The sequence below is a fragment of the Adiantum capillus-veneris genome, chromosome 24, assembly GCF_014529385.1.
Source record: "Adiantum capillus-veneris isolate H3 chromosome 24, ASM1452938v2, whole genome shotgun sequence".
NCBI classification, from domain to species: Eukaryota; Viridiplantae; Streptophyta; class Polypodiopsida; order Polypodiales; family Pteridaceae; genus Adiantum; species Adiantum capillus-veneris.
Window position 1 is genome coordinate 16,051,322 of NC_140954.1, and position 19,168 is coordinate 16,070,489.

A 19,168-nucleotide genomic window follows, 5' to 3' on the forward strand; every position below is an offset into this window, starting at 1 on the left:
ACCCTCTTCTTCATCCTCCTCAAATTCTTCCTCTTCTAAAGAAAGTGATGATGCAGCTTTCGAACCACCAAAAAGAAGAGGCCATAGGAAATCCTATGCCACGTGGAAGAGGTCGTCCAAGCTCAAGAAGTTCAAAGAGGGAGGAAAGAACACCTCTTTCCTTACGTTGATGGCACCTTTGGTGCTACGGACAGAGTCTTGGCCTTCATTCAACAATTCGATACGGCGTTTGGAGATGAGGGCTTCACGGAGTTCTCTGAGCTACGCCATGTAGCTATGTATTTTCAAAAGTCCGTCAGGCAATGGTGGTCTAGCCTACGGGAAAATGATGAAGCTCCACGAACATGGAAAGCTTTAAGAGCTTCCATCATGAAGCAGTTTTTGGCTACCGATGCCAAAGATAAAGTACTCACCGAATGGAAAATCTTGAAGCTCTCTCCCTACGAATCTATTCACAAATATGTAGACAACTTTTGGAACTTACATCTCAAAGCCATTGTCTTCAAAAAGATGGATTTTGGAGAGCAAAAACAACAATTTTATGCGGATTTAAATGAAGATATGGCGGAGTATGTCAATTCCCAAAGGCCACGCACCATGTCTGTGGTCATACACCATACCATGGTGGCTTCACGAATCAATTTCCAACAAGGGGCTAAGAGAAATCTTAAGCCCACGGAGAACAAGGACCGTAATAACAAGCCCAAGGGGAAGGACAATGTACAAAAGTCTCCTAAAGGCAACGCCAACAACAACAAAGCTAAGGAGAAGGGAGTTTATAAAGGCAAAAATAAACTCTCTCCTGAAGAGCTTGATCGTTATCGTAAAGAGAATCGATGTTTCAAGTGCGGGGAGCAAGGGCATGCCTATCATGCTTGTCCCCATAAGAATACACGAAATGAGCCTCCTAGAGCTACCTTGGTCGAAATCCAAGAAGACGATGCTTACCACAAAGGATCTCCTCTATGCCATGCTTGGGGAAATGTAAGATAACATGATGCTTTTATTCTCTTTGACCCTGGTTCTACTGACAATTTTATATCCATAGAGTTGGCCACCAAGCTAGGCATCCAAGCCTATGAGATGGGAGATGTCCTTCCCACCAATGGTGCTTTCAAGGGGCAAGAAGCCTCAGTCACTCCCTTAATTGGGAAATTGAGGCTCCATGTCCAAAGCTATGTGGACAAGGAGGACTTCTTTATCTCTCCTCTCAAGCACAAGGATGTAATCCTAGGGGCACCATGGTTTGATCGCATGGCTGCCAATGTAAAATTCCATGAAAGGCAAACCTACTTTAGGTTCAGGGAAAAAGATATATACATAGATGCTAAGGAGTTGGGTAACACCATACCCATTGTACATACACAAGCTCTCAATAAGTCAATAAAGAGCTCTATTTCCGTGTACATGATTTTTGTTAAAGGTTCTCAAAATGAACGTGATGCTTTAGCAAAAGAAAATATAAACAATCACAAGGAATTAGAGTTTATGCAATTTTCCCAAGGGATTTCAAGATGTTTTTATTGACGACATCCCTTGTGAACTACCTCCTAAACGAGGCAATGATGACCATGCAATTGAACTTCTTCCAGGAAGTTCACCGCCTAATAAACCTCCTTATAGATTTTCCCAAGCTCAACAAGAGGAGATTATGCGGCAAGTGCATGAGCTAGTTGAGAAGGGCATGGCTAGGCCTAGCTCATCTCCATTTTGTTCACCCATGTTATTAGTGCAAAATAAAGATGGCACATATTGTATGTGTGTCGACTATAGAGCACTAAATAGGATCACTATCAAGAATATGTTTCCCGTTCCACGGGTAGAAGACCTATTTGATAAGCTGCAAGGGTCGACCTACTTCAGTAGGATTGACCTAAAAAGTGGCTACCATCAAATAAGGATAGTTGATCAAGATATTATAAAGACCACATTTCACACTACGTTTGGTCTTTACGAATACATTGTCATGCCTTTTGGCTTGACCAATGCACCATGCACATTTAACCGCTATTCAGGCCTCACCGAACCTTTACTGGAGTATTCTTTGATGATATAATCATATATTCTAATTCATTAGACGAACACAAGAAACACCTCCAAGTAATATTTCAAGTCTTACGAGAGAATAAACTTTATTAATCGAAAGAAAAGTGAGTTTTTCTTACAAGAGATTCAGTATTTAGGTCACATTATCTCTCAAGATAGTATCCAAATGGATCCATCAAAGCTAAGTAATAAAAGGATGGCCTCATCCAAGGAATCTACATGCACTAAGAAGCTTTATAGGTATGTGACCTATAGACGCTTCATAGAAAAGTTTTCACAAATCGTGGGACCATTACATGACCTAACAAAGAAAAATGTTAAGTATACATGGTCTGCCAAGGAGAACAATGCTTTTGAAAAGCTTAAAGAAAATCTTATCTCTCAACCTATGCTTACACTACCGGATCTCTCAAAGCCATTTGAGGTCTAGTGTGACGCTTGTGGTGATTGCCTTGGAGCTGTTTTGCTCCAAGAAGGGCACGCCATAGCCTACGAAAGTCAAAGGCTCGACCCTCTTGAGCAAGCTATAGGCATATATGAAAAGGAACTCCTCGCATTTCTACATGCCTTAGACTCGTGGAAGCACTATTTATTGGGGACTCCTTTCATTCTGCGGGGACAGATCACCAAAGCCTTAAGTACTTCATGATGCAAACCAAGCTCTCCGACAAACAAATGAGGTGGAAAATTTTCCTTTTTCAATTTCATTTTCATATTGCTCACATTGTTGGCAAGCATAAACAAGTAGCCGATGCACTCTCAAGATGGCCGAGAGTGAATGCGGTTTCCATAGCAACTCACAATGATCTATCTTCTATGATAGATGAGTACGCTATCGATCCCGATTTTAGAGATGTGATTTCAGCCCTTGCATCAGGAAAGAAAGAGGAACCATTTACCTTACAAGATGTTTATCTTCTCTATGGCAATAGACTATGCGTTACTAACTCACTACGTGAGAAAGTAATGTATGAATCTCATGCTCCTCCTTATGCGGGGCATCGAGGGGTTCAATCTACCCTAAAAGGGATAGAAACATATTTTTATTGGCCTGACATGAAAGAAAACATACAAGAGTATGTTTTTAAATGTGTGGTATGCCAAAAGACGAAGTTTGATAGAGAGAAGCAACCTGGCTTGCTTCAACCTTTACCAATCCCTAATTCACCATGGGAGAGCATATCCATGAATTTTATCTTTGGATTGCCTAAGCCTATCCATGGCAATACGGGAATATGGACGATAGTAGACAAGTTCATCCAAACAAGTTCATTTTATACCTGTCAAAAAGACTATCAAAGCCCATCAAATGGCAACCCTCTTCATATCACAAATCTTCAAGTACCATGGATTGCCAATGTCCATAGTGTCGGATAGAGATCCTAGAATGACCATTAATTTTTGGAAGAGTCTCTTTGAGAATTTAGGGACAAGGCTAAACTTCTCTTTGGCCTATCACCCTCAAACAGATGGCCAAAGTGAAATAGCTAACCTAACAATTCTATGATCTACTAAAAGCCTACGTAACGGAAGTAGATCAAAGGTCCCAATGGAAGAAGTACTTACCCGTAGTGGAGTATGCCTACAATAATACTGTAAATACATCCACAGGAAAAGCACCTTTCAAGGTAATTGAGGGAAGATCCAAAAGTCCCCTACTACTTAAGGTACATGGGAAGATCTTTGTTCCATATGAGTATAGCCGAGACCTACAAGAATCTTTCCAAACGATTAAGGATGTTATCTCTATCTCACAGAAAAGGCAAAAGGTTGTTGCTGATAAGCACATAAGATCTCAAGCCTTTAAACAAAATGATTGGGTCTTACTTAAATTTCCCAAGGCTCTATTAAGGCACACAACGGGCAAGAATCCTACGGGACACCAAAAATACTATGCTAAGTTAGCAAAAAGGTACTATGGTCCCTTCCAAATTCTTAAACCAATCAATGAGATGGCCTATCAACTCAAGTTGCCCATTCATTGGCTCATACACAATCCTTTCCATATGAACCTACTAAAGCCTTACAAAGGAGGGCCACCTCAAAAACCAACTATTGAAGACCCACCGGAGATTGAGGACTAAGAAGAGGTGCTGCAACCCGAGTCCATTCTCCGACATGAAGACAAGGTAATATTATCCAACAGTATCTTATTAAGTTTAAGAACTATCCTTTTGAAGATGCTAGATGGATGCAAGGAATACAACTAAAGGATAACCTAAACCTTAACCTTGTCAATGCTTACAATGCTTCCCTAGAGTAAGCAAATGTAAAAATGTTTAAACTGAAAAAAGTTTTTGTCTTATAAGACTCTCTTTTTTTTTATTGTGCACAAATGTTAAGAAGTATGCATGCTTAGGACAAGTTTGTGGAGACGACGTCTTCCAAACACCAAGTAGAGCTTGTCACTCTACTATGAAAGATTGATAGGACTAATGCGCAGACATGCTTGCGGCAGCTTAGGCTTTGAAGCACCAAATGGATTAGTCATCCATTATGGAATGATGTCGTAGGGTAAGATAGGGATCCTCTACCCGCTAGAAAAAGGACTAGTGACTAGGCTTTATCTTCTCTACCCCATAGTCGAGGACGACTATGATTTCAAGAGAGAGGTAATGTCATAATAACTAATATCTAATTCTCCTAAATGATTTTCTCATGTTAAACTGATCATTTAATATGGGAAAGTACCAAGGGAGAAAAAGCTAGAATATTGGTTAGGCTGGCAGACCGGTCACAGTAGGGATCGAAAGGCGGAAAAATAAGGATCCAAAGGGGGGGCCATCTGCAAAAGAGCAATGTGCATTAATGGGGTTCAAAGACCCTAAGGTTTAGCCCATTAAGACTTCAGAAATGCTACGGTGCCAAAATTCAAAGGGTATGTCCAATGATCAAGCTTAGGATAAATTGGATACTTGTGGGAAGACTCAAAAGTCTTCCCACATCCCTATCCTTGAGGGGGCAAGCCTTTTATGTAGGGGATGAGAGAGAAACACACACACACTCTTGCAAGCCCCCTTCACACAAAGGGCATAGTGGACAGATGTCAGCTCCCTAGCCCAGTTGCCCCCAAGGTGCATTCAAGTCCTATTAGATGGCCAAAGAGGTGGACCAATGAGAATTAGGCTAGAGTAAATTTAGTTTAATTCATTTAAAAACACTTGATAAAAGAACCAATAGAAATTAAGCTCTCTAGAAAACTATTGGACAGTCTCCCAAGGCGTCCAATGAGCATTCAGCGGGCCAATGGCTTGCATGATTCCTATTGGCCAGAAGACTAAGGGGAAAGGCGGACACATGTCACAAGGCTATCACTTATGCTTCTTAATTGTCATTGGCTGAGCTTTGCAGGGGCCAATAGGATGCCAGCATGATTAAAAAGCAGGAGGGGTCGACCAAGAGAGAGAGGAGGCTGATTTTTGCAAGGCACTATCACTTACACACATACATAAGCTCATGTGTGAAGAAAAGAAGACTATCTCCTTCTCCAAGCTTTAATGGAAAGCTTATCATCTTCTCCAAGCTTTTGAGATGGGAGGCCTACACCAACAACTCTTGGCTTTGTGATGCAAATCCAACCAAGAGCCAAGCTTCAATGCATGCTCATCTCCTCTACCATGCTAATTACTAAGCTATGCTAAGCTATTAAGAGTGATTATGTGAGGAGACATACTTCTTTCTTGTAAGAATACTCCTTCTTCCTCTCGATCTACTCTCATACCCAGCTAGCTCTCACCATCTTCGAAGGTGTGTGAGGTCTTGGGTCTGAAACCGTGAGGGAATTGATGTTGTATTTTCAAGTGTGAGCTTGGTGCTTGAAGCTTCCATCTTCATTGCACCAGCAAGTTATTTAAGGAACACAAAGTATTGTATTGTAAAATGTCTCCCTTGATGGGGGAAACCTATAATACAAAGCCTTTTGGAGGGGGGACCAGCTCCATGAAAATCCGGTCCTCAAGTGTTGTCAATAGCTTAATTTCTCTCTCTTTTTGAAGTATCATGCCTATCTAACTAGGTGTTATGCTTTTGTTGCTCTCTCCATCCAAGCACTCTTGCTATGCTCATTAGGAATCTATTCTAATGAAAAGCTCACTATGTCTATGCTATTTTTCGCTACACACAAGTTACTAGACCATTAAATGTTACAGAATTGCATGTCCTAGGCCAACTCGCTTTGACTAAACGACCTTCTTTTACTACAAGAGAAGACCCCTTCCTCTTCCTTGGCAAAACGAGGCTGTTTTTCAGAATAACCTTGAGGTTTACAATGTATGCAACATATGTAATGTCGGGCGATGATAAATTTCGAATGCTTCTACCTATGTGGTAGTAGTGCTCGCCATTAATCATTTGAAGATAATTAAAATCAACCACGATTGGTAGTACCACGTAGGCAGTCGCATCGTTTAATGTCCAATGCTTTTATTTTAAGAGAGCCTTAGCAAGAATATGGGCTTGGAAAAGTTGTATGCATGATGGTTGTCACTGCTTCCTTCAATCAACTAAGTTGCACTCTTTGATTACTAATTTTCTTGGTAAAATTTTCTTGGTAAAATTATGATGGTGCCATACAATTGTGTGAGTAACATGGTGGCAATAGGCTACTTAGCCATTCTAACACTATAAAATGCAATGAAATCGACAATATATATTTGTCTATGTAGGAGTGTCACACAGCCTCGAACTTTGCAATTTCTTGTGAGGACATAAATCTCTTTCATGTTTTACAAGTTTGAGCTATTTTTTTGAAGGTTTATATATCTAAAACTCTCCCAAAGATAGATAAGTTCTTTCTTACATCTTGATGAAAAGGTTTTTAAAATTGTTTTCCTGAACCGTTCTTGATTGTGTTGATGACTAATGGGGTCAGTGCTACAAGTTCAGACAATTTGTGACAAACATTAATTTGTGGGCAATGAATGGGCTGGATGTGTGCATTGATCCTGGTATGCCTAGCCAACAAACTCAAAAGCAAGGATACGGGCATGGTCAACGAGAGCTAGCTCAGTTGGTAGAGCAAGAGCCCCTTGTGTCAAAGGTCTTGGGTTCAAACCCCCTTGACAACTCGTATGACATGTAGCCCTTAGGGGCTATTCCCCTAGTCCAAATGATGGATTGGCCACCCTAACCCGGCTGGGATGACTCACCTTAAGAGTCGGATTGCCTCCACCTACGGGGGTTGGGTGTGTGTGTTGTAATTTCAAAGTTCTACTCTCTCCAAAAAAAAAAAAAAAAAGGATACAGGCATGCAAAAGTTGTATGCCAATGCGTGGCATTGCAATGGATCGATACAATTTTTTCCCTCTTAATTTCATAATGTGATTAAAATATCGAATTCCGCCTTTGAGTTGCATTTCCTAGAGCTTCATTACTTCGTTAGCGAAGTGGCAAATTTTCGCTTCTTGGCCCCTCAGCAGCCCACGTGGCTTCACTTCATCTCTAAAAAAAACAGCGCTGTGAAGCTCTAAAAAGACTTGGGATCGTGCAAAAATAGCGAAAAGAGAGCGAGCGAGTTTGCCGCTCCATCGTCGGGGCAATCGTAGGGAGCTTGCAGCAGCTGCAGTAAGGGAAGAAGGCCCCATGGCCGACGCTGCGAAAGATCTCGCAGCAAGAACCATGGGGGGCGTCGCCCAGCTCCTCGTTGGCCACCCCTTTGACATCATCAAAGTCAAGCTCCAAAGCCAGCCCGCTCCGTCCCCAGGCGTCCCCCCCAAATACACAGGCGCCATCGACGCCGTGAAGCAAACTCTCAACTCTGAAGGCCGTGCTAGCCTTTACAAAGGTATGGGTGCCCCCTCGGCTACCGTAGCTGCCTTCAATGCCGTCCTCTTCACTGCTCGTGGCCAGATGGAAGTCCTCCTCCGCAACTCTCCTGGAGCACCCCTAACCATCTCTCAACAATTTTTATGCGGTGTCGGTGCTGGTTTGGCTGTCTCCTTCCTTGCTTGCCCCACAAAGCTCATTAAGTGCCGCTTGCAAGCTCAAAGCTCTCTTGCCACTGTGGCAAAGGTAAGTCCTAGCCTTGCAGCAGCTGGTATAATAGGTGGCTCTGTGGGTGCAGGCTCCATGGCCAGCAAGGTCGTGATGTATAATGGTCCTATGGATGTTGGTATTGAAAATATGCATGCATCTTGAAGATTGTGGCTTTGAAGGCATGCAACGGCAGAGAATCTCTCTAAATGGTCTCACCTTCACCTTTCTTTTGAAAGCATGCGGCATCTCTGGAGCAGTAGGCAAAGACAACAATTGGAATGCACTGATTGTGGTATGTGCGCGAACGAGAGCAGGCCAGAAAGCTCTAGGCTATTTTCAGTGGATGCGACGCGAGGGCCTCTTTCCAGTTGCGCCTCTCTTCAAATGCAATCACCTATGCGTGCATCTCGAAGGCATGTAGCTCTACGCAAGATGCTCTTATGGACACAACAATTGAGACTGATATTGTTAGTCACGTGGTGCTTGGCAATGCCTTGGGCGATATGTATGCCAGATGTGGTGCGCTTGACAAAGCACAAAAAGTCCTTGAGAAGCTTCTTGCCAGGAATGTCGCCTCTTTGAATGCACTGATTGTGGGATGTGTGCAACAAGAGCTAGGCCAGAAAGCTCTAGGATATTTTCAGTGGATGCAAAGCATTGGAATGCACTTTTCCCATAATACAAACAACATGAAGCAGATGCAAACGGAAGGCGTTTCTACAAATGCATTCACCTATGCTTGCACCTTGAAGGCTAGTGACCTTATGCAAGCTTCTTGTGCGGGACCCGCCACAAGATCACAAGAAGGGTCTCTATCCAGACGCAATCAACTACGCCTACACAGAAATCTGGAAGGCATGCGGGTCAGTAGGTGCAATCACATACACAGCCATAGATATTAGAATTCACGATATGATCGCTAGTCAACGTTTGTTGGGAGTACGATTTCATGCTTGGTGGTGGTTTGATCGATATGTATACAAAATGTGGTGTTCTCACGATAGCACAAAAATCTTCTTGAAGGGTATCCTCCCTGGGATATAGTCTCTTGCAGCGGGTTAAGTACAGGAGATGCCCAACATCGTTGATGCAAGGAAGTCCATTGGCAATGACATTCAATCGCACGGTGAGTAAGCATTATCATTTTCTGATTTTTGACACTGAGAATGCAATTAATGAACACACTAAAAATTGCACGCTGCCGTGAGAATGGCACGTTCTCTCGTATTATAAAAATTGGGGAGGACTGTGCAAGCTCCCCCATGCAAACAGACTTGCATGCTTTCTTTCTTTTTTTTAACATAAAAATGGAACAACAAACAATTAATAACATTTGACATCTTGTATGATCATGAACATTGAGCTTGACAAAACTCGTAACACTCCTTGTGGTTTTTGGCGAGGTACCCCTCTGAAGCACTACAATCGGTAACCAATTTATGCGGAAGTACACCACTCGACCACGACGATCGGTATCCCAAACACTCTCAGGTAAAAAAATATAACTATCTTTCATGAAATCTCTCTCTCTCTCTCTCTCTCTCTCTCTCTCTCTCTCTCTCAGTTTTCAATATTTTATTCGATCTCAATTCGATGGAACATAGCTAACGAAGCACTCTAGTTGATGTACTTATTTGTGCAATATTGATATCAAGCACCGAAAGTAGGTAGATTTTGTGATAGTAATAGCAGCATACAGGCATCATTGATATTTTCATCTGTAATATGAAATTATTTAACAGAAGCTAATGAGGTTCAAATCTCTCCATCCCATAGCTCTTGAACACTCTTGTAAGAGCCAAACTCGGGGTGCAAGAAGAGGCTCCCGTCAAAATTCTTATGTTGTTTGATTTTGCTGATAGCTCCGTGGTCTTCATCACTGAGATGCCAACCAAAGACCTGAAAATTCTCCGTCATCCTTGCTTTGTTGAAGCTCTTGGCTATGACACTAACCCCATTATCCAAACCCCATCTCAATGCAACCTGGCAAGAAAAAACCATATTTATAAACTTTGTAAGAGAAAGGGACCAAAGCCTCCTTTGTGTCAGGACAAAGACCTGTGCTGGAGTCTTTCCAAGTTTTGCTGCAATCTCTTGAAGGATTGGCTCGTCCAAAACTGCTGGGGAGCCCCACATCTGACGAGGAGCCCCAAGCGGAGACCAGGCGCTCACATGTATGTTGGCCCTCTTACAGGTCTCTCTTAACTGCTTCTGCTGCCACATGGGATGCATTTCTACCTGAAAAACAGCATATTCACCCTCAATAAACAGAGAGATTTTATTTAGCATCATAATGTGGGTCTAAGGCCAAGGCCAAGGCCAAGGCAAAGGCAAAGTTATTCTTATACTAATTTTGTAAATAGCCCGTACATTCATAGCCACATTTTATTTGGTGTATGATGTGTATGCTTTGATCAACTACACTTCAACATACTGTAGATTTATATGTAGCTATCAATTACCTTGGCTAATCAGCTATTGTTATGTGCAACTATTTCAAGCAATGGTTGTCAAGTTCTGTACACATCGTTCACATTCAACATGTTTTTATGGGTCGTGTAAAGGATGGGGAGAGCTTTGATGAGGCATATCCCTTTGGGCCTTCGCACTCATCTATTCAGCAAGCTGCCACCACAGTCTCTCCTTATGCTTTGACTATTCCCTACGACAGCTGCACAAACGCAGGCTACATATTTTGCCAGTGAGCTCTCCATGTTTTTGGTCATTCATGAGACCTCCATCTTCCAAAGGCTACTGGCCTTCATTCTACTTATGTTTTAACTTTTATTTAGCTTTTATTTAGCTCCCATCACGGGGCCTCCACCACAGGCAGGCACTGCACCATCTCTATTATAACGACCTCGTCGGGACTCCACACCTTATCATCAAGACCAACGGTCACTGCATATGCCTTCTCTGACTCATGCTGTGCCTAGTGGCTGTCTCCTCTTTATAATAGAGGCCTACTATGTATTATCTCTCTATGGAGCCAAGGAAACACTATATTGTTAACCAATAACATAACTTTAGCCAAACCTAATTTAGGTCTAAACTAAAATGTGCACACCCTAATCAATTAGCCCACCACTGCCACAACCACCTAATGAAGATCTTAGGAATGTGAATACCATAGCTCATTCCAGACCAAATAATTCCAAAAAACATGAAGTACGAACATAATTCCTGAAAACATGGTAAATATTATTACCTGGTTCACAGCCGGTGGGATCTCTGCAAATTCAAGTAAGTTTGTAATCTTCTTTGATGAGAAGTTGCTGACACCAATGGCTTTTGTGAGGCCTTGTTTGACGCAAGCTTCCAAAGCCTGCCATGTACCTTTGAGATCAAACGGCAAAATGTCTTCCAGTTTTGGTACATATTTTACACTTTCTTTAAATCTGATAGGCCAGTGAATCAGATAGAGGTCCAGGTAGTCCAGCTGCAACTCGCTGCAAAAAAGGATTGGCAGACTTTTATACTGTGGTCATATCTTCTTTTACAAAGAGTGCCCTGTCTATGTAGCAAATTAAGCAACCAAAAAATAACACCTACACCTTCTGATTGCTTGACCCTTCATATCCCCAAAAGGACATTACACTTCGGATACAAATTGCAACAACCTCACCAGAATATAGACCACCATCAATAAACTGACTCCCTGAAAGAGCAGCAGCTTCACACATTCTTGAGCTAACACACTGCCTATGCTTCTGCTTTGAATGTGGGATTTAGAGTGAAGTTGCTAGGCTGCTACAGCCAACTCTCACGTCACTGCCTTTTCTTATTGCTCGATGCCACTTCCTTTCCACAAATAATTCTCCTCCTTAATCCTCCTGGGTCAGAAAAGTGGCAGAACAAATCTACAAGTATCTAATAGATGAAAAAACTCCAAAGAGATAGTCAAGGGCTCACAATCTCCACAGGTTACGTAAAGCGCCCACTAAATATTCTCCATTAACTCACTACAGCATACACAGAACTCTGTGGGCAATCTCTAGGAGAGGATAATCTTCTAACATCTTTTTGTATGAGTACAGTACTCAACCGGGATCTGTTTAGAGGCTCCAAGCTAAAGGGCTTGACAGGGCAGCTGATATACTTCATGTCAAAGGATCGGAGGGAGTGTAATCAGACCAAAGGGCTTACTATTTTAGTTGGTAAGACCCTAGAAATCTCTACTAAGGCCCTTGATTAAAATCAAGCACCACCAACACTTATTTTTGTCTAGGAAGGTGCAGAGCAAACAAGAGGATATTCCAATCACTTCTGTAACCAAACTAAACATACACAAAACAGAAGATTACTCCGATGCACTTATTTCAATGTAACTGACAAAGGGAAGAAGATTCAGCTGAGGACAACCTCATCACCCTCTTGGCCTTTATTATCGGAATAACTCTCTTAGTTACCTTTTTGGCTTTCTGTGTATGTTTAGTTTGTAACCAACTAAACATACAGAACAGGAGATTACTCCAATGCACTTATTTCAATGTAAGGGAAGATTTACAGTTAAGGACAACCTCATCACCCTCTTGGCCTCTATTATCTGAATAACTCTCTTAGTTACCTTTTTGGCTTGCTCCACGTTTGATCTTATCTTCACTACTTTAAGCCTCCTCCTTCCTATATTCCTAAATTATCCCTTTTTGTCAATACTTTTGACAAAAAGCATAATTCACTAAAACAACCTCTTCTATTGAGTCTGCTACTCTTTTTTTCATGCAATAAGCATTCCATATACCTAGATGAATCCAAGATAAGCCTAGAATCACCCTTAAAGGAAAGTGCAAGGTCCCATGGTAGTCACCCACTAGCCAATATAACCCCCATCATGCACAGTATTGACTAAATACCACGACATCCCCACTAACGTCATCAGTGCCCAATAGTGGGTGTAGAGCTATGTACTAACATATGCTCCCAGACACAACACACACAACACGCACACACAGGAGCATACATCAACACAAAGTTCAACGTATTGAGTTTCTCTCATGACTCCGGAGATCAAGGGCAGACTCAACCATAATGAATCCTAGCACTAAAAGAAGCATTAAATCGGAAAAATTAGCACAAAAATGAGGTAGTTGATAGGGCATACGCGCCACAAAACATAGAAAGAATTAGCACAATAACGATTGGTCGTAACTCGGACAAAACCTTCACAATGTGAAGTCTACATGTCTGCTATACGACTAAATAATATACCTAGCTGAATCCAGGATAAGCCTAGATTCACCCTTAAAAAGAAGTGCAAGGTATAGACCCATGGTAGTCACCCACAAGCCAATATAACCATCAGCTCCATCATGCATAGTATTGACTAAATACCACGACATCCCACTAACATCATCAATGCCCAATAGTGGGTGTAGAACTAGGTACTAATATATGCTCCCCAACACAACGCACACATGAGCATACATCAACACAAAGTTCAATGTACTTAGTTTTTGTCATGATTCCATGTTTGTAGGTATGTGAACCGCGCCTTAAGCTTGTCTTGAAAGTCGGCCCAATTGAAAAAAAGGGGCATGCCTATCTCAGCTTCCTCTAGGTGCGCGGCCAACTGTGCCTCTTGCCATGCTTGATACCAATTAATGGCATCACTGGTAAGGGATACATGGCTGCCGTCAAAACTTTGCTATTTCCTGTTTTCTTAGTTGTCGCAAACTAAGCATTAAATTGATGCAGTCAAGAACGAATAACATCAGTATCCATCTTACCGTCATACTTACTAAATGTCAACTTCTCAGTGACGGGGTTATTGGAATCCGCTTCTCGACTTGTGCTGCCGGATGATTCGCCCACGTCCTTGAGTGGCTCGAATTTCGAGGTGAGTACCTATAGGACCAACTCTTGCATGCGTTGGTGTCTCTGCACCTCACGTACTAATTCCAAGGCCACTCAACTGTCTTCGGCCGCTATGTGTTGGGCTTCGTGTGTTTGCTAATAGCTACCATTCTTTCTTCGGCCGCCAAGCGCGCTTGTTCACACTCACGCTCCAAGGCTGTCTTTCTTTCTTTGGCCGCCAAGCGCGCTTGCTCACGCTCACGCTCTAAGGCTGCCTTTCTTTCTTCGCGGTCGCGATCCAAGGCGGCGTGTTGCACCTCTTGTTGTAGCATCATGTCCATCATCGTCTTGACTAAAGCCTCCATAGGATTTGGTACAACCCATGGCGTAGATGGGAAAGGGGGAGGGTCGGAAAAACCTCCTGGTGGGGAAAATTCTTCATCACCACCTCCATGCTCATCACCTTCACGCAAAGTATCCATTCGGCTTCGAAAGATGACCATACACTGAGTTCTTGGGTACTTAAGTTCTCGAGGAACTTGGGTTCTTGAGGTTCTTGAGATTCTTGAGTTCTTTAGCTTGCAATCGGTGTTAGAAAAGGCTTTTCTCTTACTCAAGCTCGACTCTTCCCTGCAGGCGCACCCCTTGGCGGCCTTGCGCTCACACCAAGGTTGCTTTTTCCCACCTCACGCCGATTGGTTGGCCACGAAGTGCACGGTCCGCTCTCAATGAGTGAAAAGAGGAACAAGGGGAGGCTGGACAAGCCCTTCTTTCTTGGGTTACTTGTCACTCTTCAAAACACGATTAGGCATCGACACGCCCAAGTGGACTTGGTTACGTGCGACCGCAACAAGCAAAAAAATTTCTTGTGGTTCTTTCCTTGAGTGATACAGAACACTGCCAAAGCTCTGATACCAATGTAAGGTGCAGCGGAAGTGAATGTTGATCTTGCTCAAGATGAGTGCTCCGAACTGTGCTCAAGGGTTCCTTTTACTTACGGGGAGAGCCTTCCGTTCCTTTTGTGAGAAAGTGCAATGATCACAAACAAAGTGAATGCTACTACGAATGAAGGTGCTAAGACTTGAGAGAGAGAAAAGAATGAGACACCAGACGGTTCTCAAACCCTCCTCCAAGGGCCTCACTTTGTATTAATAGAAGATAGTGAAGTAGAGACTTTGAGGTTTCCAAGTTGCCCTTTTGTCTATTGTCCATTGTGTGAGTATAGCAAGTAGATGGATATCATTTGAATTAGCATTTGTTATCTCTTTGACATTGTAAACTTCAGTGGTAGCTTTCAAATTGAAAAAACCAATCAATGTCTTATTTTCCATTAAATTGATTTTTCTTTGCTTTATAGGTATACGCGTGTCTCTTGAAATGCATGTTTGTGAAAGTGTTTTCCCTTCTCTAACCTTTCTTGTAAGTTAAAGGTTGCAAGCTCATATGTTTGTCATTATGCAAGCGAGTGCACGTTGTCACATCGATATGTGTTCACAAGGTGGACCAGGAAGACACGGGGCCTTTGGTTGTGAGAGATGGTAGATAGAGGAGAGCACAAACACATGCAAATTCTCTAACAGACGTCCAATTGCACACCGATTTCATTAAATATTTCAAAAGAAACGGTTGAGATCATCCCTCGTAATCACCATATAACATTTAACCCATAACCTTCATCACCCTTAAGAGAGAAGCCCATAACCTTCATCACCCTTAAGAGAGAAAAGTAGTCGAATTCCTCTATGCCTCACGGTTCTGCAAGCAGTATTCTTGACTACATTTCTTGAAGTTATGAGAGCCAGAGGGATAGAGCAACGAAGAAAAGAACCCAACCCAAAAACCCCAATTATTTTCTGTATTCTCCTCTCCTCTCACCTCATTCACCTTCCAAAAGAGATCCCAAAATTCCGATTCAGTTGACCATGAGTGTCACATGCACATCTAACCCTATGTGCATGTGGACAAGCTACTTCAAGCCTAGGGTTCAAGTCAGCTTAGGAAGTGTTTTGGCACCTTTGTGAGCCTGTGCGGAGGCCGTGCATGTCCAAGCACTTAGAGTAGTTGCATATCCTTTGGTTGCACACAGCATGACATTTAGTATACATCATGAGCATTTTACAGTGCACAATACCCATTTTCCCTATCCATTTTCACTTATTATTTAATAAGTGACTTTCGTTGAAAAACTGGGTAGGGTAAATTTGCTAAGCTACTATAAATAAAACCTAGCGCTAGCACTTCTGGCAGAAGAGGCAGAAGAAGTTCCAGCAACTTGCAATGCACCTTCTCAGCAAGTCCGGCAGGACACTTAGCGTTTTCAACCACAAGACAAACCTAGACATCCCATTTCAGCCAGCGTTTTTAGATCCCAACAGCCGCAGATTGCAGATCAGTCCAGGCGTTTTTGCAATTACAGACCTAGCCTAGCATTTTGTAGTTTCCGGCGACAGATCAACCCCAGTGCATCAGCATTTTCAGTTTTCAGCACTTAGCCTCGCAGAATCAGTCCTACCCGCAGCAGATCCTCGCGGTACGGTCGAGTCAGCCAACGTTTTCAGATTCAGCCTTCTGTCTGCAGATTTCAACATCTGCGTTTTTCAACACATCATTGTCGCGTCGTCGCCATCGCTTACACAGATTCAAAATTCAACAGAAGTCAGCGTTTTGCAGATTTCAGACCTAGCGTTTTCAGATTTCAGCCCGTCCTCGTCGTCGTCGTCATTGTCATCGACATTGCGGCAAGTCCATTGCATCTAGACCATTGTACCATATTTGTGTAATAAATAGCATAGACCTCTCACGCCATAGAGAGGGGAGCCTACCTACTAACCTAACCAGAATAGTCCAGATGGGAGCCTGCCCACCCTAAGTTCTCGGGAGATTGAAGATAAAATCCATTGCAATACTCTCCCATCGTCTATCCGGAATCGTTAAAGTTCTAATAGATCATGTATACCATGGATTCACTTCATCTAAGTGGCTTGCCCGTAACAATTATTCTCAATAGTACTCCACCTATGATCAATCAGATTAACTTGATCACCAACACAAAGAAGATTTGAAACCACCTTGCTTCCCTTTATGAGTGAGTCTCTCAATGAAGTGTACAGCTTTGGAGGTGCAATTGAGGTCACTAAATGCGACAAAGGTATCCTTAAGGATCAGATAAGCTCTAGCAAGCCATACTTTTATGTGGGAAAGCAGTTCAATTCGGAGGACATGGCTCAGCTGCCTACATGAAATTCAAACTTCTATTCGTCTCATTGATTACTAGTGTGGATGTCTCAACTCCATCCCTTGAGACAAGATTAGTGCCTATCTATGGTATTGGACCTAGAGAGAGAGAGAGAGAGCCCAAAATAAGGGATGCTGTCGACCTACATGGGTGGCCAACCCTACAGCTGGCTCTTGAAGTGGGTTGTGTTTAGGGTGATGTTTCCTGAAAACATATTTTAACCCCTATCTCAGTGAATAGGGGGCATTACGGTGCAGTGAAGCGCCAAATTAATGCAAAATATAAAAAATACAGCTAGTTTGATCAAGAATATTTAGTCCCTTTGAATATTGCAAGTTCTGAAAATTCAAAGACCTCAAACACAATAAGGTGTATACTTTGGAGAAAGAGCTACATGGAAAAGACAGAACCTGAGGCTATTCTTCAGAGCTGGTAAAACACCTTCAGGAAAACAATCACAGCACCAAATCTTGGAGGTGACAAAGAGATCCTCACGTTTTACAACGCCAGCCTGCATGGCCTCGTTAAGGGCCTCCCCAAGGCATCCCTCACTCTTGTAAGCATTTGCGGTGTCAAAGTGTCGATAACCTACCTATCAAAACACCCACTATTCATGTCAAAGTCCTTGCACACCATCAATTCTATATATTTCTTATGAGCCACTCTTAACATTCCAGCTATTCCTCAAATCATGCTGGTTTTTTTCGAAACCACACATACACAGCTTGATATTATTATAGATCTGTGTGTGCACACGTGTGTATAAACATTCAGACCACACAAATGAGCACAACTTGATTTATTCCATGGTTGTCTCTATGTGGGTGCACTTGAGTGTGCACTCAGACCCTTGTTTGTGACGAGCAATGCAACATTTTGCATGGAACAATTCGGAGTGTTTGTGACAACCAACACATCCATTATGCATGGACATTGCCTCAGTTGCCACATACGCGGATATGTCAATGAGGTGTGTGTTGTATCTGTGTGTATACACACGTGTTAACATTCAGACCTTCAGTTTGCATCCCGCCCGGGGGGGGGGGGGGGGGATCGGGGGTGGGGGGAACCTTTAGCGCCTCGGAAATGGCTGCCTTCTTTTCAGCGTGAGTAGCGCTTGATGGGTCAGAGGCGGTGCCGAAGCCAAGGAGGGGAATGGAAGCTCCTGTGCTGAGAATTGCGCACTCAGCCATCGCTGCTGCTGCTCTGTTGCTTACGACTTGGTAACCGTGAATAATTTGAGAGTTCAACAGACTATGGCCCGTGTCACACTGGGGCAGGCAAATGCGGTCAAGCTGAGATGGCGCGCCGTTATTCGTCGGTGAAAAAAAGCGAAGTTGGCCGCGAGGTATTGTCAGAGGGGCGGCCTCGCTTGCCCGGCCATCTTCTCAAAGTGGTGGACAACTGAAAAAGTGAGGGCGGGAGAGCGCGAAAGAGGCCTTGAGCCCTGTCCTGCAGCGTGAAACGCGCTCGTCAAACCACTTGGCCAATGCCTGTTCGCTGAAGCCTATAGACAACATTTTAGTATTGATCCAGTGTGACATGAAAAGGCTGCCACTACCTGCAAATCCCCATGGGCGCCCGTCCCAGTGTGACACGCGCCTATGTCACATTGCGTAAGAAGAAGAAAAACGAGCCGACTACTGGAAAGACAAAAGAAAATGTAATACATGGGAATATTCCATGTTCCCTCACTTTCCATTTCCTAAGCCTCCCTATGTTTCCCTCCTCTGAACGTGCGCGCCCCCCTCTTGCTCGTGCCTTGCGTAGATGGCGACAGAGATGTGATCATATCCCCTCCTTTCTCTGCACCCCTTCTCGTCCCGCCCCTACCTTGCGTAGATATCGACAAATGCGGCCTACAAGGCTACAGCCCCTACCTTCTGTCGTTCTGCCTCTACCTTGCACACATCTAGACAAAGAGGGGGCCTTGCCTTGTGCGCAGAGAGAGAGAGAGAGAGAGAGAGAGAGAGAGAGAGAGAGAGAGAGAGAGAAAGCAAACTATGTGCAATCTCTACAAAAGCAGAAAGATAACCCCCCTCAAGCATTGCCGCAGGTGCTTGGTCTGTCAAAAATAGCAATGGCGACAGGCGCATGAGCGCACGCGAGAGAGAGAGAGAG

The 19,168-nt window shown here is 43.2% G+C and overlaps 1 protein-coding gene and 1 pseudogene across 1 annotated transcript; one reads left to right on the plus strand and one right to left on the minus strand.

The window, feature by feature from the left end:
• Nucleotides 1-7,626: 7,626 nt before the first annotated feature.
• LOC147426005 (mitochondrial carnitine/acylcarnitine carrier-like protein pseudogene) lies at nucleotides 7,627-8,181 on the plus strand (annotated as a pseudogene).
• A 1,488-nt stretch (nucleotides 8,182-9,669) lies between these two features.
• On the minus strand, nucleotides 9,670-18,632 carry LOC147426006 (methylecgonone reductase-like). The gene is made up of 5 exons (XM_086498074.1): nucleotides 18,118-18,632; nucleotides 17,458-17,639; nucleotides 11,228-11,468; nucleotides 10,078-10,257; nucleotides 9,670-10,002 (listed from the first exon to the last, which is right to left on the minus strand). Exons 1-5 carry the CDS (start codon nucleotides 18,238-18,240, stop codon nucleotides 9,775-9,777), a joined length of 954 nt encoding a protein of 317 aa, XP_086354200.1. The 5' UTR covers nucleotides 18,241-18,632; the 3' UTR covers nucleotides 9,670-9,774.
• Nucleotides 18,633-19,168: the final 536 nt, after the last annotated feature.